The sequence below is a fragment of the Alosa sapidissima genome, chromosome 18 (assembly GCF_018492685.1).
Source record: "Alosa sapidissima isolate fAloSap1 chromosome 18, fAloSap1.pri, whole genome shotgun sequence".
Classification (NCBI taxonomy): Eukaryota; Metazoa; Chordata; class Actinopteri; order Clupeiformes; family Clupeidae; genus Alosa; species Alosa sapidissima.
The window spans coordinates 16893007-16920563 of NC_055974.1; the positions used below are offsets into that span (position 1 = coordinate 16893007).

The 27557-nt window shown below is 40.3% G+C and overlaps 2 protein-coding genes across 2 annotated transcripts in view; both read left to right on the top strand.

Annotated features, from left to right (window-relative positions):
* LOC121689382 (titin-like) overlaps window positions 1-27557 on the top strand; it is a 309974-nt gene that overhangs the window by 119348 nt on the left and 163069 nt on the right. Inside the window, exon 43 of the mRNA XM_042069129.1 lies at window positions 26856-27143. Within this exon, the coding sequence (XP_041925063.1) occupies window positions 26856-27143 (288 nt within the window). The remainder of the gene's footprint in view (window positions 1-26855; window positions 27144-27557) is intronic.
* LOC121689482 (low affinity immunoglobulin gamma Fc region receptor III-like) overlaps window positions 1-27557 on the top strand; it is a 75165-nt gene that overhangs the window by 11192 nt on the left and 36416 nt on the right. The gene's annotated exons all lie outside the window — the stretch shown is intronic.

Below are 27557 nucleotides of genomic sequence, written 5' to 3' on the forward strand. Positions count from 1 at the left end.
TAGTTCATTGAGGTGAGCAGTTCCAACTAGCCTATAGCACCCAAAAGTGGTAAAAGAACATTTTCCCTTTTACATGGAGAACTCGATTTGATTCCCACCTGAGTGCACACCGTAACTTAGGGGAGTTGGTAGGGATTGGTTTCAGAAAGGGCCAGTGTGAATGTTTGTATCACATTTGCAATTATGTCAGGGATTTTTAGAGGTTTATTCACCACAATGGGATGTACATAAGGTCACAGTGACCTTGAACTTTGACCTTTGACTATCAAAATCTTACAAGTTATTATTTGAGTCCAAGTGACTGTTTTTAGCCCAGAGATATGTTGAAGATATCACATTTGCAAAAATTAGACCTACGGGTATACTAGTGTATGTCACCCGATGATATAATTTTGAGCTACCTTAAGGAATATATTACACTCGGGACATTAAATGTAGCTTGGATTTGATCAGCAGACATGATTGATGATAATATATCTCCATTTGTCCACCATAAATGACCTAAGCATTATTTTCAACCAATCATTGAAGTAGATATGTATTTGAAATCACTGGCTGGATCACACTATTCAGGCGGTTACCACGAAAAAATAATAAAAAGGCCGAGCATTTTTCTTTTGATTTATGAAGTCCACAGATGGCCTTTTCATGTGCAGAAAGAATTTTGAAAAAGGAGGTTGCTCATCGGAGATATTCAGGTCTGAATATTGCTATTTTTTGGGTATTCGCCAAAAAGCATGTGACATAGTGGACATGTGCAGTCCTGGACTGACACCCGTCACACCAGTTTTATACTAACCTTGGATGGACCTTTGATGTTATGGATTGTTACTTTGCTGTGTTTAAATCTGACAGCAGGAGGGATGTCAAAATTTTTTATGCAATTTTGGGCCTTTTTTTTAAGTTTTTTTGGCCTAAAACAAGGACGGGGGCCTAACTCCCCATGGGTTGTTTCAAATGTTGTACTATTTTGGCTTTTTGAGTTTTTAGGTGGACCCTTCAAACTGTCCAAGTTTCATCAAAATCGGTGACGTAGCATGTGTCACCCCCGCCTGGTCCTCTCATGGACACACTCTTAACTCAAAATAATCAAAAATAATATTCAACAGAAAAGAACTTAATTGTTAAACTAAACATAAGTTCCTCTTCCCCCCATGACGTTTTCATCACAGGTGGAGGTGTCCTAAGGACTTTTAATCTGGCGGCTTCCGCCGCGAACATCGTTACGTCTGGACGTCTGGATGCCGGGTGCGGAAGAGCTCGCCGACTCCCACAGATCAACCCGCCGAACTTAAAGAAACTCAAATAAAGGGCAGTGAGTAATTAACAAACAAAAGATACTATATGTGTTGCAAACTAACGTGTATGTAAACTCATATGTATGAAGTTAAATAAAGCGGTAAGATGCGTAAATTAAACTACGTGTGTTGTGGTTATTGTAGATTTGAGATTTGAATGATGTTATTGATAAATGAAGCAAACAAACTAAATATGGTATAATGAAATGTTGAGAAGTTAACGGTGCACTAAAAGAAAGTAATGAAATCAAAGTAAGCGGGTTAAAATGTGCTTATGTGGTTTCAGTTTAAATGTTTGTGTGGGCACTTGCCAGTTGAGAGAGACGTGTTCACCGCGCTGCCACGCAACTACATGTATGCATAGTTCTCATGTGCGGCGCAGGGCCGACCGTCACACACACAATGACCTCAAATAAAAAATAATTGATTGATTGAATAACTTGCCTCAAATACATTAACCCAAAAGTAACACGACTTTCAACAGTAACAGTTCCACAGACAGAGCCACAGAGAGGAGAAGAGGGACAATGTCAATGATGAGTGTGGTCACATGTAGGCCTACTTGTCAAAATGGGCCTGTTGGTCAAACAACCAAACCAAAAACAAAAGTGACAGTTTGTCAGTGGCAAACTCAGCACTTTGGTGTGTGCAGCATTTCTCAGAAGTAGCTATATTTATTTCAGGTCTCTGTCTCAGAAATTATGTTTTTGTTTCTGGTTGACTAAAAAGAACAGACTATGATACAGTATGTTATTTTATGCCATTGCCATTTTGCTTTGTCTCTCAAACTAAATTTCTTTTCTCTCACATAGTCTTTGTTCATTATTATCATGTATGTGAACTAGCCTTGACACCAGTGAACCACAACAACTAAAGATGCCATAGTGAGCATTTGCAAAGCAGGCACAGACCTCAATGACTCAAACCGCTGACCTTGTTAGCTGTCTTCTTCTTAAAGAGACAGAGTACACTTCCCCTTTAGTGCTGTCATAGGGCTACAACACAATGATCACTCCTGATGCAGCTTCATCTAGCTGCTTAGGTCAATATATATGCAATATCAGTCCTCTCTTCATCACAGATTCCAGTCTCATCAGGGGCCACAGGACACTCAAAAGAACTGAACATGGCCACTGCGTAAAAGAAACATGCTAACTTTTTAGGAAATTAGCTTATTTGCCATCTACTCCAGAGTTATATGAGAGCATGCATACCCCTCTCTTCTCTGTGCGTGCAATAACCCAGTCTGACCCTGTTAGCCTAGCTTTCACTGGAGGTCGGTTAGAGCAGTTAGACTATAGCTAAAACAGAGCTATAGGCCAACTAGTCTATTTCCAAGAAACTTGGTGTGCTTTTGCAAGAGAACAGATACATAGAGAGAGGAGGTTGAGGAGGAAAAGAGAGAGGAGGAAACGTGTCAACCATGCTTATGTTCATGTAGTTGTGAAAACAGACCTCATGTGTGAAACCAAAGATGACAGTTTATTAGCAACAAGCAAAACAGCTGTGGCTCTTGTCCAAAGTGGCACTTCTAAGTATCATGTTTTGTAGAAATTGCTGTGGGAAATTGCTGTGGGAAACTTCTGCATGTATGTTGGTGGGAGACCAAAATTACTCAAGAGCCAACAACTGTACCTCACCCCTACAAGAATAGAATTAGTACAGAACATGAAAGTGGTGTGGGAAAAAATCCCCTTATATACAGGGTCGGTTTCCTGTACATGGCTAAAGACTAAAAGCCTAAAGCCTTTTTAACAGAAAACCTCATTGAATTTGTCTTATAGTCCTAGACTAAGGCTTAGTCCATGTACAGGTAACCGGCCCCTAGTACTCCTGCCATTGTGGGTGGGGGCCAGAAAGGATCCTGTAGGATTGAACCATCCATCTGCACAGGCCTTTACCACACCGAGGAGAAAAGGAACACCATCATGGAGCGTCATGGTTACTTAGTTGGCCACAATCACCCAGTGTAGGAGATCAAAGATGACAGACTGTCAACAGACAAGACAGCTACCGCTTTGTTTTTGTGAGGCATTATTTATACTAACTTTGTTATCTAGATAATTTGCTCCACCTCAGACTCATGTTTTCCTGAATGTCTTGCAATTTATACTATATTATCATCTGGGTCATTCCACGTCAGTTCAACCAGGGCCCACGCACTTAGGTCTCCAAAAATTCTGAAAAAATTAACAGGTGTACTTATGTTACCCAGGAGACACACTGTAAAATTACTCTTATGTAAGATCAATACTTTCCAAGATACAGCCAGTTTTACAGGGGGAGGGGGGTGTCGATTTTGTCCGGCCTCTTTTTTTTGTCAAAGTTCACAAGCCCACAGCGCAAGAACTAAACCATGTAGGAGGCATGCTGGTACATACATAGGAATAGTATGTAGCAAAATAGTCACGTTTGGTCTGGATAATCCTGCATGGTCATAGCTGTCCCTCAAAGTTGATACAAAATTTATTGGAGTTTTTGGCTGGGCTCTGTTTAAGCCTTCAGAAGACATATTTGTACTCAACATAGGCTTTTGATTTATTTTCCTTACTGAGATAAGTACAAACACTCTCACAAAAAGCAACGAACAGAAAATAAATCCCTTCAGGGTCTGAACAGCAGACCTCACAAGTCTGAAAAATCATTTTGGTTATCATTTTCAGAGCACCCAAACACCTTGTGGGAATATACAAAGATTTTTTAAATATGTTTTTCCTTATTCTCCATGATCCCTTCTTTTTGAAAACACCAATTTGACTTGTCTTATGCAAATCTTTCTTTTTTATTTTCCACCCTGAACATGGGCAAACTGCCCCATTGACATCATTATGTTTTATATAGTCACCACACTGCCACCTGTGGTTGTATAGAGTAACCTGTGGTAGCTCTATACAAAACATATTAATGTCAATGGTGCATTTTGCCCATGTTCAGGGTGGAAAGTGAAAAAGAAAGATTTGCATAAGACAAGTCAAATTGGTGTTTTTAAAAAGAAAAGATCATGGAGAATAAAGAAAAAAGTAGTGTTTCTACTTATCTCAGTAAGGAAAATAAATCAAGAGCCTATGTTGAGTACAAATATGTCTTCTGAAGACTTAAACAGAGCCCAGCCAAACAATTTTGTATCAACTTTGAGGGACAGCTATGACCATGCAGGATTATCCAGACCAAACGTGACTATTTTGCTACATACTATTCCTATTTATGTACCAGCATGCAAAATTTGAGCCTCCTACATGGTTTAGTTCTTGCGCTGTGGGCTTGTGAACTTTGACAAAAAAAAGAGCCCGAACAAAATCGACACCCCCCTCCCCCTGTAAAACTGGCTGTATCTTGGAAAGTATTGATCTTACATAAGAGTAATTTTACAGTGTGTCTCCTGGGTAACATAGGTACACCTGTTAATTTTTTCAGAATTTTTTGAGACCTAAGTGCGTGGGCTCTGGTTGAATTGACGTGGAATGACCCATCTTGTTCTCTATCTGAGTCTGAGTGGCTGTTTCCTTTTCTCTCATTTTCCCTTTCTTTCCATCTCTCTATCACTCCATCCTCTTTCCGTTCTCCATCACTGTCTATTGCTAAAGGTTATAATGTGCACAATGAGAGGAGGTGAGAGGTTGTGGTTTTGCTCTGCTTTCCTCTCCAGGCCGTGATGTGTGCTGTGTGTAGGGTGGGCGCACATTTCCTTTGTAGACAACATGAACGGAGAGTTTGCTAATGCAGTGGAAGTGCTGAACACTGTACACACCAAAATTATCATTTTAATTAGATTATGATGCTATATATAGTGTTTTTGGTTATCTCCAACTCTTTCATAGTTTGTGTCTGAAACCAAGGCAGCTGAAAAAAAGGAACACTCAAAGCCCAAAAGGGGTATTTTGCGATGACAGCCAGTGCTGAGTGCTTTTTGACGTTCACACATCAAGTTTGCACAGCAACATCTTTTTTTTTATTTGTGGTTTTAGGCAGATCATAGCAGCCTTCAAATGGTCTGTTTCCCCTGCTTCCTCATTCACAGAAGCTGACTGCACAGAATATCAAACATAGACACAGACACAAAAGGCATTATAATAATACATAAGATCTCCACACCAAAATGCATGTTGAATGCATTTATTTTATTGTTAAAGGGACACCAGGCAACGTTTTCGTGTTAATTACTCATCTTCGTAAGTTGGTATATGGTTAAATGACTCATTACAGGGCGATTGAAGACTCGCTCGCCCGCCCCTACTGCCTGTAGGAAGAATATCCCGCTTGCAAGTTCAGTGTATCCTACCCGCCAATATCCCGCTTGCAAGTTCAGTGTATCGTACCCGCCGACTGAACCAGGATCAGTTTACATCCTGCATCCACAGCACAGAGGCAGGCTAATGAAACGCTAGAAATTGTTGCAAACGTGTGTATAATGGCAGAGCTGGCGAAGAAGCAGCGAAAACCCTTGACAGAAGATGCAAAAAAAAGGAAAAGAGCTTCAGACCGAGTGAGGGGGAGTTTCGTAGAGAAAAAGCATCAGGCTTGCCTGGTGTCCCTTTAATTATCGCTTTACTGTACTGTACTTCACAAATGCGTCCCCTCTAGAGGATCTGGGTGTCATACCAGTGGTGTAGAATATAAGTAGAAAAACAAAGTATCTATCAGACATGAGAGGTTCAGGCCGTCCTCTTTTCCACCCCAATATCACAGAAGATAAGCACCTTCCTCTAAGTAGTTCTGAAAAATAATAATTCATCCACTAATATTACATATTAACATGTCAGCTGTTGTGAGCTTCTGATTTGATCATATGCCAGTATAAAGGTTGTGACTTCTGGTGCAAAGCAATCCAAACCTCTCATCTCTCGCATGCTTCCTCTGTCACTCCAGCTATATGAGGATGGGTATATATTTGTTCTCCTGTTTCAGTTCCTTGTTCTGTAGGCCTACCGCTTCTAAAGATTAAAATACACAAACTTTTAGAGGCTGATAATAATTTGGGAAGTTGGTTGGATTATTGAATTATTGTACAAAATGTATTGTTGTGTGTTACTTACACACACACACACACACACACACACACACACACAAACAAACAAACAAACAAACTCTCTCTCTCTCTCTCTTTGATACTCACCACTCTTTCACTTTGTTAACCACACTTCTCATCTCTTTTTCTCTGGGGGTTTGACTTTTGCGAGTCTCTCTCTCTCATCACACTTCAACATCTCAGTCTCTCAGTAACACGACGGCACACAGCATGGAGCTTTGTCTTCTGCTAGGTGAGTCAATCATATGTGTGTGTGTGTGTATGTATGTGTGTGTTTTTGTGTTTGTGTTTGTGTGTGTGTATGTGGTGAGGGGTTGATCTGGAAGTTTCTATCCCTGTGACTTTCACCAGCTTTCATTCTCGGCATTGAACATATAGACAACTGTGGCTCTCATACTCATATGATTTGTTGTCTGTCCATATTGTTGAGTGATGAAAAGAAAATATGCAAATGCAAGAATTAATGAATGTAAATAATGACGGTTTCTTTCTGTTATTGAAATATTACCCCTTTTATATAAAAAAAATACTGTTGCTTCAAGGGGTTTTACACAATGTCACGATCAAAGTGATTATTTGAATCGAAAGTTGTGTGAAGCACTGATATATGTATATACTGAATTATTGTCCAATGCTAATTTTAGAATTCTGATACGACAGAAAGAACGGTTTCAACCACAAGTCACATGTCTGAAAGAGTTATGATTTATTTCATGGATGTCATTGATACAAACACTGCTACTATGTGGCCGTACTTGTCTGTGTGGGGGCAGCCGTGGATTACTGGTTAGCGCTTCGGACTTGTAACCGGAGGGTTGCCGGTTTGAACCCTCACAGGATCATAAGAGTAGGCCTATATACTTGTGTTGTGTCTGTGTAAAGGCAGGTTGCTATAATATAAAACACGAAGGGCCCTGATATGTCCTATGTTTTTTTTTTCTAATAGAAACACTGCTACTGTATGTGGCTGTACTTGTTTGTGTTGTGCCTGTGCAAAGGCAGGTTGCTATAATATAAATCAGTAAGAGCCATGACTAAGAGCCAGCCAAGTTTTAGTCAATCCTACGTCTAATAAAGCTTACAGTAGCCTGATGTTGTCATCAGGGATGTAGTGGTAAAATAAGAGGTGGGTAAACTGAATTCTCTGATCACGGTGAGGTCGACTGTGTCATGCGGTATCGGATTTTTTAAAAAGACATTCAGAACATGTTTGATGATAGAGGTTATTGTTCAATGTTTATAACAATATCAATGGTATTACATGTAAATGGTTCCTAGAGTGTTGATGAGCGTACATATTGTAAATGTGGATAATACAGTGCAATATTTGAATGTTAAAAATTGCAATTGGTGAATAAACTCTTTTGAGAGGTGAATAAACTAATAATAGGTGGATAAACTCTTTCTGAAATTTCAGAGGTAGATAAACTGTGTTTGCTTGCGTTTAGCCTCCACTACATCCCTGATTGTCATACTAAATTCTATTCAGAATTTGAGTATGATACTGTTCCATTGGGCCGTGATTATGGGGCGTTTTTCAAACGATATAGGAGGGAAATGCATCTGTACTCAATTGGATTGACCTAACCAACCAGAGCAACAAAATAGCTTACCAATTACCATGAGCTGTAATAACAAGACCCGAACCAAAACATTGTTTTCTGGTCCTGTTTTAAAGTTATTGCACTGTCAATATCTTGTATAACACCAAGACCACGAATTAGGCCTACGTAGCAGGGCAAGCAATTCAGAAAACGGATATTTCCGATCCTTTGTTTAAAAAAAAAAAAAAAATTCCATTCACACCGATGATAAAAACAGCTGGGGAAGGGTGTCGCAAGCCCCTTGAGAAAGCAAGTGGCCAGTCAGAGAGTTCAAACAAACAAGCAAACAACAAATCAAAATGCAAAAATACTGTTTTCCTCTGATAAAAGTAAAAGTGAGTTTTTTTCCATATATCCATTGGCTGGAGTTTTCAGAAGTAATCGTTTTCAGTGATAAAAACCAGAAAGCCAAACCGCCTGGTATGCATTTTTACTACGTGTAAATGGGGTCTTAGAAGCCGTCTGTCTAGCTTCTAGACAGCGTTTTTGTTGCAAACAAAATCAACCTAAACATGCTCAGATTATGTGATGGATGAGGCGCTGTTGATCATCTCTCCATTGTCGTAGCTACAAAGCCCGCCTAGACAATTTGATTGGCCCGAACAGGGCCCAGTTCCCCGAAAGCATCTTAAGCCTAAGAGCGTCGTAAAGTCCCTCTTACGAACGTCTTAAGATTTGCCGACTGTTTCCCGAAACCATCGTAGCTTAAGAGCGTCGTGAAAACACTCTACGAGTGCTCCAGAGTAGGCCTACTCGTTACCGGCTAAGAGCGTCTTAACAGTACTTCTCACTGAGGTCACCAACAGGACATACAGAGGAATTACAACTTAGAATACATAGGGTACATAGGCCTAATCCAATTTACGTTCCCATCCCAAGTAGGTTATATACCACAAAGAGACATAAATAATTGTAATTATTTTAAGATTAGATTGTTGCACCATGCAATAATGTTTCGCTGTGTCACTTAAGAACACGTTTGAAGATAAGAAAGAAGTCGAGTAAGAAAGAGAGGAAATGTGTAGGCTTAGATTTTGATGCAGTAGGCATAAACCACATGTTGCTTTTTCTGCTTTTTACCTCATAGGCCTAATAAAATATTCACTTAGCAAAGATAATGTCAAACTATTCTGGCAACGTCTCGTTTCATAACTTGATTGCATTTTTGTCCGCTTTTCATCACATTATCGTGACCATTAAATGTAGGCTATTTTGCACGCTAAAATCTGATTCATCACAGGTAAACACAATAAAGAATGGGAACGTATAAGTTGGATTATGTAGGCTATTCTAAATTGTAATTCCTCTGTATGTCCTGTTGGTGACCTCAGTGAGAAGCACTTTAAGACTCTGGAGCTCTCGTAGATCTACGAGTGTTTTCACGACGCTCTTAAGCTACGATGGTTTCGGGAAACAGTCGGCAAATCTTAAGAAGTTCGTAAGAGGGACTTTACGACGCTCTTAGGCTTAAGATGCTTTCGGGAAACTGGGCCCAGAGCGAACTTCTCAACCTCATATGTTGTAGGTAGGGCTAAGTTTATTTGGCTTCCAGGGTAACTAAAGCTATTTCTTTATAACAAGGCGAAATTGATTTACTAATGAGACACCATGGGAAAGATCTTAACGGCAATCATTGTTGAGTCAGCTCAATGCTCACACATATCACATAGGTACAGTACATGCATGATAACTTTGCTTGTTGATAGACTTTCCACCTTGCCAGTTATTATGACCGCCGCGCAGCGAAGCGGCGGTCATATAGGTTTAGTCAGATTTTTTTTTTTTTTTTTTTTTTTCTTTTTCGCATGCCCAAATTTCCGTCAATGAGTCCCGGGACACTGAAAGACCGGGGTACACGAAACTTGGTGGGCATGTAACCCCACATGGATAGCATGGAACCATCGTTTTTCGTTTTGATCTGTAGCCCCCCCGCTGGACTGGACCCCCGAAAGGAGGGTAGGGCAGACACAGTTTTCTGTGAATATCTCGAAAACCGTAGGGTTTAGGAGGACCATTTTTTTTCTGTATGTTGATCTCAAGGGGCCATGTCAACCCATTCCATAACCACTCATTTCATGTATAGCGCCACCTAGTTAAACACAAAAAAGTAAAAATGAGGTGTTGTAATTGAAGGTATCTGTAACCTAACATAGTCAAAACTGCACGAAATTGGAAGTGTAGGATCATTATGACACCCTCTGTATGCACGCCAAGTTTTGTGGAATTCCGTTCATGGGGGGCCACACAATAAATTAATTTATGTTACTATACACCAACTGGCCTGTAGGTGGCCGGAGACAGTTTTCTGTGAATATCTCGAGAACCGTAGGGCCTAGGAGGTCCACCTTTTTTATGTATGTTGGTCTTAAGGGGGCATGTCAACCCATCCCATTACCACTTATTTCATGTATAGCGCCACCTAGTTAAAAATTAAAAAGCAAAAAATTAGGTGTTTTCATCTCAATATCTCTGACTGACAAGGTCAAAACTGCACGAAATTAAAAGTGTAGGATCATTATGACACCCTCTGAATGCATGCCAAGTTATGTGTACTTTCGTTCATGGGGGGCCTTACAATAAAATAATTTATGTGTACATTTAGTGACGTACACCAACAAGGATTCCCGGGACACTGAAAGACCGGGGTACACAAAACTTGGTGGGCATGTACCCCCACATGGATAGCATGGAACCGTCATTTTTCGTTTTCATCTGCAGCCCCCCCGCTGGACTGGACCCCCCGAAAGGAGGGTAGGGCAGACACAGTTCTCTGTGAATCTTTTATGGTATGTTGGTCTCAAGGGCCCACATCAACCTGGCTCATAATCACTCATTTGTGATTTGCCCCCCCCCCCGGTAAAAAATGAAAATCAGTAGGATTAAAAGAAAGCCAAAATAAATATTCATCATCATCATCATGGCTGCATTTTCAGTATTGGCGAGAAGTAGTCGTTTGTCCACTAGATGGCGCATCGTTGCAGTGAGACGTAATTTTGTTGGAAGTTAAAAGTGGGTTGGAAAAAACAATGGACGCTTCATACAGGGACTGTAATTTACCGCAGCGAACATCTAATAAGGATAGGACGATGTTCACATGAAGTGTAATTCCCATTTCTTCTTGAAGCCGAAATAAATCTGAGGATGTTTGGTCAATACAATAAAGTATTACATGAACTAAAGATGACTAAAATCTTATGTAGAAGAAGAAACATTCACAAAAAATCCATCCATCCAAAAATGACCTTTGTTTTTGATAGCTGTTGAAAACGGCATGGAACTGACAGAGATGTTTTTGTTTAAAAATACATAAAAAATAAATAAATAAATAAATAAATAACATTATGCTGATACCTTTTGCTTTTCCCAAATACAATGTAGCCTACAGGTGTAAGTGACCTTTCATCAATCCAGTTGCAATGGATGAACTGTGATGAACTGCCCTACTTGTGATTGTTTAGAGATTTTAAAGGTTTTATAACAATTCTACATCTTCTTTGGCTATTCTACAATCTATTCACCTTTTCAGCACCAGTAGGGTACTTTCTGTGCAGCCGCACACACACACTCAGGCATGCCAAACAAGCATACACAAAAGTTTCAAGAGTGGGGGATGGAGTAAAATATGGAGACAAATTGAAGTGTGATTTATTTTCGCGGAACGGATGTACAGAACTGAGAGGCGGTCATATTTCGTACCGCTATGCGGTACATCTAGTTTACATTAGGGCTGTAAATATGACTACAGTGGTTGGCAATGCTGTAAAAGAAAGATACAATATTGGAATCACAATACATTTTGGCCTTGATGGCAATGCTTTATGCAGAATTGAAAAATAGGTTTAGACATTCATATGCACTTTGACTGCATGCAATTGGTTTTGTTGGTTATTTTCTAGTACAACTCTCTCTCTTTCTCTCTCTCTCTTGGGCACTTGGGCAAATGATGAATTGCAGTTTGTTGTTTTTAGAATTATGGCTTCCTGGTGAAGCGTCATGATAACGTAATGGCTAAGGAGCTGGGCTAACTGCATGCAGTGATCATACAAGTTGTGGGTTCAATTCCCTGCTGCCACTGTTGTGCCCTTGAGCATGGCACTTAATACTGAGTTGCACAGGAGAGAATGGCTCTTGAAGTAATTTTAAGTCCCCTTGGATAAAAACATCAGCCAGATGAATGTTGCTGTAATTCCTTGAATTATGGCTACTGTGGTGTGGTGTGATAATAACTAAACTCTTGGTTATACTGGCATTGTGTCTTGTACTTGTAACTTTGCACACACATTGATGTTTCACTTGAAGATGAAAGTAGCAGTTCAGATCTCTACTTTAAGGAAGAAAAAGTTAATTTTGGTGGTTGTTGTATGTAGATGCCTGCAGAAGAAGGGAATAAATTGCTTCCCACATCAACAGCACATCTGCTGAGATTGGTCACATGTGGGAAAATAATGATATCCAAATTGTTATTGCTATCATTGTGTGTTCACTAAAGCTCAACCAGTCATAGTAGGTAAGCTTAGGATCCGACTTTGTCAATGTTGTCTACAGTATGTCCACTTCACTTACACTGTAGCCTGGGAGAACCCAGACAAACCTCTTAACATATTTTAATTTGCTTTGCAGGTTAGTCTGACAAGGAGGCCATTGACATCCATTTTCAATATTCCAAAAACTCAGGCACCAATCACAATCACTTATCCAGTAGGGGCTGGCTTTATATAATGACAGATAAAATTCAACACAACCAATGGCTGCACTGGTGGCAACAGGGTTAAACAGATATGTATTTACATGTATTTTCTTTGGAATTCAGTAAACAACATAACACAATATTGCGCTTCAGAAACATTTCACTGCTGGTTACGCCCCTGGAAGTCTTAAGTTAATGAAAACTTTCCAGACCCACTCACAATTATATATCATGAGACAGACATTGTTAGCCTCTGATGCTATCATCTGTACATATACATGGACATGGTACGGTACCTCTTATACATCTCATTCATTCATTCATTCAACCTTTATTTCATGCTCGGAAATACAGTTGAGGGCAGTCCTCTTTTCCAATGTAGCCGAGATACATAGTAATCAAAATATAAGGCCAGTGTAGGCCACTAACAAATCATTGTAGGTGAATTCATAAAATATCAATAAAACACACAATAAAATAATTAGTAAATAGATATTTAAAATACAAATACAAATAAAATATAACAATTTGTCCAATAAATGGCAATGAGGTAAAAGCGTAATTAAGAGGTCAAGTAAAACAATTACAGACTGGGCTGGGGAGATTTGAAATTAAAGCTTTAAACTGGCCATAAGAGATGAGCGAGCTCAGACCAAGGGACTGTTGGGCTGAGTTCCAGGTTCTAGGGACATCAAAGCTAAAGGCTGTCTTACCAAGTTCAGAGTGAACGTTGGGAACTCTGAGCTGGAGATGGTTAGAAGAGCGGGTATGGTGGACATGTGACTGCCAGAGTAGCAGTGAAGAGATGTACAGTAGGGTGGGAGTTTACTCATGATGGCTTTGTATATGTACAGCAGCCAGTGTCTGGAACGTCTTTCTGATAAAGAAGGCCAACCAATTGTATTATACAGGGTACAGTGATGAGTGTTATAGATAGAGCCAGTTACAAATCTGATAGCCGAATGATAGACAGTATCAAGTGCTTTGAGAGAAGTAAGGGTAGCATTCTTATAAATAACATCTCCATAATCCAGCAATGGTAAAAAGACAGCTTCAACAATCCTTTTCCTGCATTGGGACAACGGAACTCTTAATTATATTTTAGCTTTGCTATTTGGAGTGTATGTTCGCTCGTGTATGTTCCTTCATGAGGGACACAGTAAAACTTCTCGCCAGGCTACAATGAACTGACTTTATTCGAGGATCACAACCAACACAATACGCAGTCAACCCCCCAAACCGACTCATATTTAGTTTGTTTACTGAGCTTCTCAACCAGAGGGGGCCCCGAGAGCAAATCACTTTGCGTTCAACATTTTATTAATTATTCCATTGTTCTCAATAGAACTCCGCACACCAGCACTCTGCTGCCACCACCGACGTGTGAATTACGATTTAGTTCTATTTTGTGGCCGCAGCTCCATAAAAAACATAAAAAGCTGATGTGCGCGGCAAGTGACCGGCACACTCAGGTCGGCGCTGGTGTCAACAGTGCTTTAGTGGCACAGTTGCAAAGTTATTCCCCATTTTGCAGCTCTATTGTCCCATCAAGGTTGAAATCAGCCTTGATATTGCGAAAGCACACAATGACCTCAAATAAAAAAATAATTGATTGATTGGATAACTTGCCTCAAATACATTAACCCAAAAGTAACACGACTTTCAACAGTAACAGTTCCACAGACAGAGCCATAGAGAGGAGAAGAGGGACAATGTCAACGATCAGTGTGGTCACATGTACTTGTCAAAATGGGTCTGTTGGTCAAACAATCAATGAAAACAAAACTGACAGTTTGTCAGTGGCAAACTCAGCACTTTGGTGTGTGCAGCATTTCTCAGAAGTAGCTATATTTATTTCAGATCTCTGTCTCAGAAATTATGTTTTTGTTTCTGGTTGACTACAGAGAACAGAGTATATAGTATGTGATTCTATGGCATTGTCATTTTGCTTTTGTCTCTAAATCTGAATCTGTCTTATCTCACATTGTCTTTGTTTTCTTTCCTTAATAACAAACAATGGCAATTTGATATATTGTAATTACAGTATACAACTATAGTATACCTACATGTTGAATACAACTACTGTGTTCAAATTATAAAAGACACTCAAGTAATGTTGTATGGCACTATCTGTTATCTATATCTGTTTTGTTTTGAAGTAAAATCTTAAAATTGATATTTCCATTTATTTTGTTGTTTTAACTTATTGAAAATGCAGGTTACTTTTCTGTCAGTGGGAAGAGAATGTGCCAGGGATGAGTTTGTACAATATGGTACAGTGGGCATGTGTGTGTAATGGAGGCATACTGAGCTAGCATGCCATGTGAACGAGCCTTAACACCAGTGAACCGCAGATCAACTGAAGATGACAGTGAGCATTCGCCAAGCAGCCACAGGCCTCAAAGGCTCCGACCGCTGACCCCGTTAGCTCCTCTTCTTAAAGAGACAGAGCTCACTTCCTCTTGACCATGATCCATCATCATGCAGCTTTGTGTGACGTCCTATTAACTCAGCAGAGAATGAGAGTGAGAGGCATACAGAAGGCCTGATCCAGATGTAGGGAACACCCCAGATGTTGCAGATGCAGTTGTCCAGGGTGCTGAATTGCTTGGTAGGCATTGGTTTCAGAGTTTCACAAAGGCTTGCTTTGCCCATCATAACCTGTTCTGGCATGTTCTTACAACAGTGCATTAACATCCATTCATTAATTATTCATCCATGTGAACTAGCCTTGACACCAGTGAACCACAACAACTAAAGATGCCATAGTGAGCATTCGCCAAGCAGGCACAGACCTCAATGACTCACACCGCTGACCTCGTTAGCTTTCTTCTTCTTAAAGGGACAGAGTACACTTCCCCTTTAGTGCTGTCACAGGGATTCAACACAATGATCACTCCTGATGCAGCTTCATCTAGCTGCTTAGGTCAATAAAGTCCTCTCAGTTCTCTCTTTATCACAGAGTTTCCAGTCTCATCAGGGGCCACAGGACACACGAAAGAACTGAACATGGCCACTGCGTAAAGAAACATGCCAACTTTTTAGGAAATTAGCTTATTTGCCATCTACACTAGAGTTATTTAAGAGCATGCGTGCCCCTCTCTTCTCTGTGTGTGCAATAACCCAGTCTGACCCTGTTAGCCTAGCTTAGCATAATTCACTGGAGGTGGGTTAGAGCATTTAGACTTTAGCTAAAACGGAGCTATAGGCCAACTAGTCTATTTCCAAGAAACATGGCGTGCTTCTGAAAGAGAACAGATACAGTACATAGAGAAGAGGTTGGAGAGGAGGAAAAGAGAGAGGAGGAAACGTGTAAACCATGCTTATGTTCAAGTAGTAGTGAAACATGTCGTCATGTGTGAAACCAAAGATGAAAGTTTGTTAGCAACAAGCAAAACAGCTGTGGCTCTTCTCCAAAGTGCTACTTGTAAGTATCATGTTTTGTAGAAATTGCGCTTCATAAATGAGGAACCATAAAAAATAAGGGACTAAATTTCATCAAAAAGTATAAGTGCAGGTGGGAAACTTGTGCATGTATGTTGGTGGGAGACCAAAATTACTCAGGAGCCAGCCACTGCACCACACCCCCACCTCACCCCCATACCCCCAACACACATACAACACATACAAGAATAGAATTAGTACAAAACATGAACGTGGTGGGCAGGAGTGGGAAAAAATCCCCTTATATACAGGGTCGGTATCCTGTACATGGCTAAAGACTAAAAGCCTAAAGCCTTTTTCAACAGAAAACTTCATTGAATTTGTCTTATAGTCTTAGACTAAGGCATAGTCCATGTATAGGTAACCTAGCCTGGCCTCTGCCTGCCTACGTACTTCCGCTCGATTTCTTTTCCCTACAGTACTCCGTCTGGAATAGGTTAATTCGCCCTCGTTTACTTTGGTAGTTGGGCAGCCGAACCAACCAGTGAACAGAGGGCGTCCCTGAGAGCGATTACGTTACACAGGCATGGTGTTTCAATTACTACGTCCCTACCCCCGAAGCAGACCGCTTGGAATACATCAACGTAGGGAGCGAAAAGGGCTTATACTTAAGAAATCTTTGAGAAACAGTGAATAAAAGGCGCAAATAAGGTTGGTGTGAGTTATTTTAGCTCTTTCTAGTTTAGCCTATTAACAGGAGTGTCATGAACGAAGTCACAGTCGAGTAGCATGCTATATCATCAGCTAAACTTTAGTCATAGCCTACCTTAATTTTGTCACTTGAAATACGAACGTACCCGAGTCAAACTTTAGTTTAGTAAGCTACATGGTCGCGTCAAAATCGCTATTTTTCAAACACTAAGAAGGCTCGACATAACATGAAACTTTGACCGAAGCATCATCAGTGTCTCTACTCTCTGCGAAGTCAGAGAGTCTGGTTTCCAGGCTACAGGTAACCGGCCCCTAGTACTTCTGCCATTGTGGGTGGGGGCCAGAAAAGATCCTGTAGGGTTTAACCATCCATCTGCACAGGCCTTTACCACACAGAGGAGAAAAGGAACACCGTCATGGAGCGTCATGGTTACTTAGTTGGCCACAATCACCCAGTGTGGGAAATCAAAGATTACAGCCTATCAACAGACAAGGCAGCTACCGCTTTGTTTCTTTGAGGCATTATTTATAGTACCTATGTTATCTAGATCATTTGCTCCACCTCAGACTCATGTTTTTCTGAATGGTGTAAGAAATGAATCCTGCCGAATTGTATATGAGTGATATCATTTCTCCAACCAAGATTAAGTTCTGATGTTCTGAAGGCAGGCCAGATGGTTTGGCACCAGGCAGTGACGGACTGGGATTAAAAAACGGCCCTCTCATTTTCACCAACCAGCGGCCCACACGGGGACGCACATGCACGCGCATGCATGTGCTCGCAACACACAGATATAACTTCACATGCACGGACATAACACGTTTGTAGCCCCATTGGTGATGAACTCTAACTTTAATATGCATAAAGACTGAACCAACTGAACATGGATGTATCAATGCACAACTCCAAAAAAATGAATGCAATATGAAATATGAAAATGAAAAAAGAATAGCCTAGAATACATGGATTTCTATGTAACGTCACGAAAACATGCGTGCGCAAGAGGCAGAAAGCACCATAGAACAGCATAGAACAGTGCTCTCCATGAAAAGAACAAAATGAGTTTTTGTGCTGAAAACTGCACCAATTCGAAATCACAATGGTTAGAGAATGTTCAATATGTTCAATATCCCTAAAGGAATGCATGTCTTCGCCAAAAATGACAAAATACGATGTCAATGCAAATGAACGGCAAACTCTGAAATATAGCCTGAAATGAGATGCTATTATCATTGAGACAACAGGGGACCAGGGGTATATAAAAATACTATTGTAGCTTACAGCAGCCGACTATTTAAGTCAAGTTTATAACGTTGTGGCACCAAGCGTCTTCTGCCCTACGGCTGTGCGCGAATGTAGTTTTGTTGATAAACGGGAAACCCATCAGAGCAGCCGCTCCACAAACGTGTCTTAATTAACGTCATGCAGTTAACAAGGTGCGAAGGAGCTTGCTCTTCTCCGCAACCCTGTCTATCACGTCATCAGCATCCAAGTTCATTATAGGACCTCTTTCTCTGTCGCCATCAGCATAAAGGCCTCCAAATTATCCTGTGACAATCGTGTCCTTAGGCGATTCTTGAATAAATTTAAGAGTGGAAAAACTCCGTTTGCATGCCACTTGTAGGAATTCATTTGCTAATCATATATAGTTGTAGGCACAGGTAAAGAGGTTTAACTGCTGGAGAAGGAAATAGCAACAGATTGCACAATTCTTGCAGGTAGCACATTTCTTGCTCACCAGGTTTATTTCTGTATCTTCCTATATCTCCGCGGCATCATCAAAGTCCGACGCTTTGACTGTATAGGCCTACTCGTTTAGAGGAGACTTTTTCAGGCTGTCCCAGTGCGTGGCGAGATGTGTCAATTCCGACTGTAGATTTTCAACCGTAGCACCTTCACTAAATTTAAGCAGACATTCTCTTATGTTTCGAAGTGCGTTTGGGGGCAGTTTATTAGCTTTTATAAGGGGAAAATTCCGAGGATCAAGGCATGCTAGATCGGCAATTCCCGTGCTAAAGGAAGTAGACGCATTCGGTTTTGAAATTCCCAGAAGTCATTGCTTCATGTAGCCTAACTTTTGTAAACCAATAATAAAATAAAAGATACAGGCAGCATATTTATACTGTATTCCAATTTCAAACAATGCACTTTTAAATCATTTGATTGAATAAGGTTACAAAAGAATGTAGACTGATGTAAATATTGAGGGTCACCATGACTGTAGTGTAGAGACTCATGTCTGGTATAAATACTGATCAGTTTCTAACTATGAAGGAGGAAAAAGGAGTTAGAGATAAATGGCTTATTCAAAACCATGTAACACTATTGATGCTTGATAGTGGGCCGAGAGATAACTGTCTTTACGATAAATGGGCTGTGCAAACCCGACAAACATGCCGCTCCGTGATTGGCTAGCCCACGAGGGGCAGCGGCCCTTCTGACATCTGCCCAAATGCCTGACCGTCCAGTACGTCACTGGCATATATAATGACTTGAATTGGTAACTTTTAGTTAGTTCAGGCAGACAGGAGGAAGGAGTTGACCCAGACACGAAGGAGAGAGAATGCCGAGGACAGGCATAGGTTGAACCTTTGTGAACTTTTGTGAACCATTTCACACTGGAATAAACCACTTTGCTGTATTAATCCGAAGAAGAGAATACCTTTCTTAATTTTTCTTACAATGGCTTGAAATTTATACTATATTATCATCTTGTTCTCTATCTGAGTCTGAGTGGCTGTTTCCTTTTCTCTCATTTTCCCTTTCTTTCCATCTCTCTATCACTCCATCCTCTTTCCGTTCTCCATCACTGTCTATTGCTAAAGGTTATAATGTGCACAATGAGAGGAGGTGAGAGGTTCTGGTTTTGCTCTGCTTTCCTCTCCAGGCCGTGATGTGTGCTGTGTGTAGGGTGGGCGCGCATTTCCTTTGTAGACAACATGAACAGAGAGTTTGCTAATGCAGTGGAAGTGCTGAACACTGTACACATCAAAATTATAATTTTAATTAGAATATGATGCTATATATTGTGTTTTGTTGTTTATCTCCAACTCTTTCACAGTTTGTGTCTGAAACCAAGGCAACTGAAAAAAGGAACACTCAAAGCCCAAAAAGGGTATTCGATGACAGCCAGTGGAGAGTGCTTTTTGACGTTCACACATCAAGTTTGCACAGCAACATCTTTTTTTGTATTTGTGGTTTTAGGCAGATCATAGCAGCCTTCAAACGGTCTGTTTCCCCTGCTTCCTCATTCACAGAAGCTGTCTGCACAGAATAGCACACAGAGACACAGACACAAATGACATTACAATAATACAGAAGACTACACACCTAAATACATGTTACATGCATTCATTTTATTGTTAATTTTCAGCCGTAGCACCTTCACTAAATTTAAGCAGACATTCTCTTATGTTTCGAAGTGCATTTGGGGGCAGTTTATTAGCTTTTAATAGGGGAAAATTCCGAGGATCAAGGCATGCTAGATCGGCAATTCCCGTGCTAAAGGAAGTAGACGCATTCGGTTTTGAAATTCCCAGAAGTCATTGCTTCATGTAGCCTAACTTTTGTAAACCAATAATAAAATAAAAGATACAGGCAGCATATTTATACTGTATTCCAATTTCAAACAATGCACTTTTAAATCATTTGATTGAATAAGGTTACAAAAGAATGTAGACTGATGTAAATATTGAGGGTCACCATGACTGTAGTGTAGAGACTCATGTCTGGTATAAATACTGATCAGTTTCTAACTATGAAGGAGGAAAAAGGAGTTAGAGATAAATGGCTTATTCAAAACCATGTAACACTATTGATGCTTGATAGTGGGCCGAGAGATAACCGTCTTTACGATAAATGGGCCGTGCAAACCCGACAAACATGCCGCTCCGTGATTGGCTAGCCCACGAGGGGCAGCGGCCCTTCTGACATCTGCCCAAATGCCTGACCGTCCAGTACGTCACTGGCATATATAATGACTTGAATTGGTAACTTTTAGTTAGTTCAGGCAGACAGGAGGAAGGAGTTGACCCAGACACGAAGGAGAGAGAATGCCGAGGACAGGCATAGGTTGAACCTTTGTGAACTTTTGTGAACCATTTCACACTGGAATAAACCACGTTGCTGTATTAATCCGAAGAAGAGAATACCTTTCTTAATTTGTCTTACAATGGCTTGAAATGTATACTATATTATCATCTTGTTCTCTATCTGAGTCTGAGTGGCTGTTTCCTTTTCTCTCATTTTCCCTTTCTTTCCATCTCTCTATCACTCCATCCTCTTTCCGTTCTCCATCACTGTCTATTGCTAAAGGTTATAATGTGCACAATGAGAGGAGGTGAGAGGTTCTGGTTTTGCTCTGCTTTCCTCTCCAGGCCGTGATGTGTGCTGTGTGTAGGGTGGGCGCGCATTTCCTTTGTAGACAACATGAACAGAGAGTTTGCTAATGCAGTGGAAGTGCTGAACACTGTACACATCAAAATTATAATTTTAATTAGAATATGATGCTATATATTGTGTTTTGTTGTTTATCTCCAACTCTTTCACAGTTTGTGTCTGAAACCAAGGCAACTGAAAAAAGGAACACTCAAAGCCCAAAAAGGGTATTCGATGACAGCCAGTGGAGAGTGCTTTTTGACGTTCACACATCAAGTTTGCACAGCAACATCTTTTTTTGTATTTGTGGTTTTAGGCAGATCATAGCAGCCTTCAAACGGTCTGTTTCCCCTGCTTCCTCATTCACAGAAGCTGACTGCACAGAATAGCACACAGAGACACAGACACAAATGACATTACAATAATACAGAAGACTACACACCTAAATACATGTTACATGCATTCATTTTATTGTTAATTATTGTTTACGGTACTTGTAAGATCTCTACACCAAAATGCATGTTGAATGCATTTATTTTATTGTTAATTATCGCTTTACTGTACTTCACAAATGCCTCCCCTCTAGAGGATCTGGCTGACATACCAGTGGTGTAGAATATAAGTAGAAAAAAAAGCATCTATCAGACATGAGAGGTTCATGCTGCCCTCTTTTCCACCCCAATATCACAGAAGATAAGCACCTTCCTCTAAGTAGTTCTGAAAAATAATTTATCCACTAATTTTACATATTAACATGTCAGCAGTTGTGAGCTTCTTATTTGATCATATGCCAGTACAGGGGTGCCACTGGGGGGAGGGGGGCTGGGGTATGACGATTCTAACGGCCCAGCACGGACCCCAGAGAGCCCCCCCAATAATACTACATATTATTGGGGGGCCCAGAATTATTGTCTGTCATAGGGCCCTGATTATTTAGCAGCGCCCCTGTGCCAGTATAAATAATGTGACTGTTGATGTGCAACTGTAAATGTTGTAACTTCTGGTACAAATTCTTGAATTTCCCCTGGGGATCAATAAAGTATCTATCTATCTATCTATCTATCTATCTATCAAAGCAATCCAAATTCTCATCTCTCGCATGCTTCCTCTATCACTCCAGCTATATGAGGATGGGTATATATTTGTTCTCCTGTTTCAGTTCCTTGTTCTGTAGGCCTACCGCTTCTAAAGATTAAAATACACAAACTTTTAGAGGCTGACAATAATTTGGGAAGATTTGTTATGATTTATTTCATGGATGTCATTGATACAAACACTGTTACTGTATGTGGCTGTGAAAGGCAGGTTGCTATAATATAAAACACTAAGGGCCCTGATATGTCCTATGTTTTTTTTTTTTCTGATAGAAGCACTGCTACTGTATGTGGCTGTACTTGTTTGTGTTGTGCCTGTGGAAAGGCAGGTTGCTACAATATAAATCACTAAGGGCCCTGACTTTTCCTACGTTTTAGTCAACCATATGTCTAACTAGATGTACCGCAGAGCGGTACAAAATATGGCCCCCGCCCAGTCCAGCACATTTTTTCCACAAAAATAAGTCACGCTTGTCAAATTGTGTTCATTTCCTACTTTGTTCCTGCTTAGCTTCAGTAATTCAGCAAAGTCAGGGTATCTGCTGGTCTGGCTGCTGGCTAAAAACAAAAGGTGAAAGGCATATATGATTCTAACTGTCTCACTGAATTGCATTGTGCACACCCAATTCTCTCTGGTATCTGCTAGTTCATAGATTTCACATGTAAAATACATTTTATACAACCCCACCCCCATCTTGCCTGTTCATAATTCTGAGAAATTGTTGAATTGTGTGCATGTGTGCGTGTACGTGTTTATTTGTGTGTGCATGTGCATGCATGCGTACATATGTCTACTGTGTGTGTATGTGTCATACGTATGATTACTGTGAATGTATGTGTGTGTGTGAATATATTTTTATGCACATGTGTGCATATGGAATTGGTTAACATGACCCCTGGAGGCAAACATACGCAAAAATTGGTCATGCTAGGCCCTACGGTTCTCAAGATATTCACAGAAAACTCTGTTGGTGTACGGTCACTACAGTAAATGTACACATAAATTAATTTATTGTATGGCCCCCCATGAACGAAAGTCAGGCATGCATTCGGAGGGTGTCATAATGATCCTACACTTTCAATTTCATGCAGTTTTGACCATGTCCGCCAGAGATATTGTGATTACAACACCTAATTCTTTTATTTTTTTTAATGTATTGCATGGCCCCCCAAGAACGGAATTCCACGAAACTTGGCGTGCATTCAGAGGGTGACATAATGATCCTACACTTCCAATTTCGTGCAGTTTTGACCATGTTAGATCACAGATACCTGCGATTACAATACCTAATTTTTACTTTTTTGTTTTTAACTAGGTGGCGCTATACATGAAATGAGTGGTTATGGAATAGGTTGACATGGCCCCTTAAGATCAACTTACAAAAAAAGCTGGTCCTCTTAGGCCCTACGGTTCTCGAGATATTCACAGAAAACTGCGTCCGGCCACCTACAGGCCAGTTGGTGTACAGCAACATAAATTAATTTATTTTATGGCCCCCCATTAACGGAATTCCATGAAACTTGGCTTGCATTCAGAGGGTGACATAATGATCCTACACTTCCAATTTCGTGCAGTTTTGACCATGTTAGGTCACAGATACCTGCGATTACAACATCTCATTTTTACTTTTTTGTTTTTAACTAGGTGGCGCTATACTGTACATGAAATGAGTGGTTATGGAATAGGTTGACATGGCCCCTTAAGATCAACTTACAAAAAAAGGTGGTCCTCTTAGGCCCTATGGTTCTCGAGATATTCACAGAAAACTGTGTCCGGCCACCTACAGGCCAGTTGGTGTACAGTAACATAAATCAATGTATTTTATGGCCCCCCATTAACGGAATTCCATGAAACTTGGCTTGCATTCAGAGGGTGACATAATGATCCTACACTTCCAATTTCGTGCAGTTTTGACCATGTTAGGTCACAGATACCTGCGATTACAACACCTCATTTTTACTTTTTTGTTTTTAACTAGATGGCGCTATACATGAAATGAGTGGTTATGGAATATGTTGACATGGCCCCTTAAGATCAAGGTGGTCCAGGGGGGGGCTGTGATTATGGGGCATTTTTCAAACGATACAGAGGGGAAATGCATCTGCACTCAATTGGATTGACCTAACCAATCAGAGCAACAAAATAACTTCCCAATTACCATGAGCTGTAATGAGAAACCCGACCAAAACATTGTTTTCTGGTTGTTAAAGTTATTGCACTGTCAATATATTGTACACCAAGACCACGAAATAGGCCTACGTAGCAGGGTAATCAATTCGGAAAACGGATATTTCCTCCTTTGTTTTAAAACAAAATTCCATTCACACCGATGCTAAAAACAGCTGGGGAAGGGTGTCACAAGCCCCTTGAGAAAGCAGGTGGCCAGTCAGAGATTTCAAACAAACAAGCAAATAACATATCACAATGCAAAAATACTGTTTTCCTCTGATTATATGCAGTTATATGTGAGTTTTTTCCATATATCCACATTGGCTGGAGTTTTCAGAAATAATCGTTGTCAGTGATAAAACCTCTGTTTTTGTGTAAATGAAAGGCCAAACTGCCTAATATGCATTTTTACTACGTGTAAATGGGGTCTTAGAAGCCATTTGTCTAGCTTCTAGACAGCGTTTTTGTTGCAAACAAATTCAACCGAAGCTCAGATGATGTGATAGACGAGGCACTGTTGCTCATCTCTCCATTGTCGTACAAAGCCAGCCCAGACAATTTGATCGTCCCACAACGGAACAAGTCCAGACCGAACTTCCCGACCTCATATGTTGTAGGCAGGGTTAAGTTTGGCAGGCTTCCAAGGTAACTAAAGCTATTTACTTTATAACAAGGCGGAATTGATTTGAAACACCATGGGAAAGATCTTAACTGCAATAATTGTTGAGTCAGCTCAATGCTCACACAAACAACTCTATAAACAACAGTATGTGAACAATGTGATGTTGAACCACTGACAGCAGTGCAGATTTTTCACTGTTTACTTGCCTTTATCTTGCAATAGGACATCTGTGTGCTCTATGATTTGTGTGCAGAGGATTTGAAATGGCACCTGTGCTTTCAGTTCAGTCTCTCTGTGTCTTTGTGTTCTAGTGCTGAGTTTGTGTTCCTATTCTGGACTTGCTGCAGGTGAGATTCATTTGTGTTCATGTACCCCCAATACTTTCATCTTTGTTCAGAGCGTAACTGAATTAGTTCATCACAGTCTAATTGATATGTCATCATGTAGCAGTGGAGATTTCTGAGATTAATATTCCAAAACAACATAGTATTATAATTATTTTGAATCTGTTAACTGAAAGAATCATATTATATTATTGCTCTGCTATACTGACATATGGACCCTTTCAATATACATAAACAAACCTACGTTACTAGGCATTTCCGATGACACAGAAAATAACTTTGAGCTTAAGGTAACTCAGGGATCAACAAAAATGGAAAAAAAAAATGACATTTTGTATTTGTTTTGTATTCTGTGTGTGTGTGTGTGTGTGTGTGTGTGTGTGAGAGAGAGAGAGAGAGAGAGAGAGAGAGAGAGAGAGAGAGAGAGAGAGATAGAGAATACCTTGCTGTGATACAGTGGAATAAGACACAAATACAGGAGATGTTTTGGGTTATCAAATGCTTGCGAGCACATGAGATGTTATATCTGTTACTGACATTCTATGAAAAATAATGCAGGTGTGGCGTTACAAAAAGAAAATAAAAAAAAACAATATCCTGTATCATCCAGAAAAACACCAGTTAAATCACATCATGTATTATTAAAATAAACTAATCAGGACTTGAAGAGTTAGATTTCCTGAGTTATGTAAACTTTGCTATGTGCTTCATAATTTATTTTAAAATCATTACTGAATGAAACCCAAGATAACAACAGTTTATATACTGAGGCTCCAGACAACACTGAAGATCCTGATTATGATCCAGACGAGTCTTCCAAAATCTCAGATATAGCTGGTGAGCAAATGTACAGCATCATTTTGCAGAGCAGCCCTCAAGAGCATTTAACTGGGTTGTCAAGCATGCCCATTCCCCCTTCCCTCATCAGTGTTTTATTGAATTAGGCCCACAACACCTCCAGCAGGCTCAACAGTGGTATCTGGCTTCCCAAACCCCCCCCCCCCCCCCCCCCCCCCTACACACCCATGATGAGTGTGATGATGTGTGTGTGTGTGTGTGTGTGTGTGTGTGTGTGTGTGTGCATGTGTGTGTGTGTGCACATGTACACAATTTACATTAAACTGAACACTGAACTTTAGTTTATGTCTGTCTGTCTGTCTGTGTGAGTGGGAACTTAGAACCAGAGGGGCTTTACAGGCAAATCAACACCAATTGGTTCAGTGTTTTCAGTCTTTTGGTTTTCCACTAACTCTAAAATTACTTTTGAGCTGATCAAGAGCTGTCATTTGATGTATATATCTCAATTTCCCCAAGGATGTCATGTGCGCCCCTCTGGTTCTCATCACTATGTTTATGAGATTGGAGGGTATTGTATGATTGCTTTCATCTTTGAGTAGAGAAGACATTAATTGAGGGTAATCATAGAAGTATCAGTTATGATGACTTTTCTTTAAGGTACTTTATATATTTCATGTTTGTTGAATCACACAGTAGAAGTCAATCAGTAAACTAATCTGTATGTAATTTCCCTCCACAGCTTTGCCCACAGCTACAGTAACTGTAGAGTCTCCTAAGGATCCATACTACCCTGGAGATAAGGTCACTCTGAGGTGTGTCATAGCAGAGCACACAGACTGGGATCAGTATAACTGGTACAGAGACGAGGTTTCCATTCAAAATGAGGAAAGTCAACAACATAATCGTCAATCCATCACCATTTCCCTCCCTGATCAAGCTGGCTTGTACCAGTACACATGTGAATGGAGTAGTAGAAATAGTCCAAAGACTTCCCAGTGCAGTACTCCTGCCTCTATCACTGTAAAAGGTGAATACAATATTACATGTATATGTATATGTATGTGTATAATATTACTATGCTACATAGCAATATGGTGCATATAATTGATTTAGAATGTTGGGGGGAGGTGGGGGGGGGGGAGGTGTGCCATAAAAGGCCACCCGCCTGCTACAGTAACAGACTTAGATGACAAACATAGACACAATGAAGCCCTACCACAGGGGTTCTCAAAGTTTTGATTGGTGAGGGCCAATTCAGGAACCCAACATTGAACTGAGGGCCGCCAAAGGGGCAGGGGGGGGAGAAAAAAAAAAGAAAAATAAAAGAAAAAATCATTTTAATGACCAGGTTGCATCTCTACAGTTTATATTTATTGCATTAAACACATTTTAATTCATAACTGAGGCTAAACCTGGCAAAACTTGTGAAAATTTGCAATGC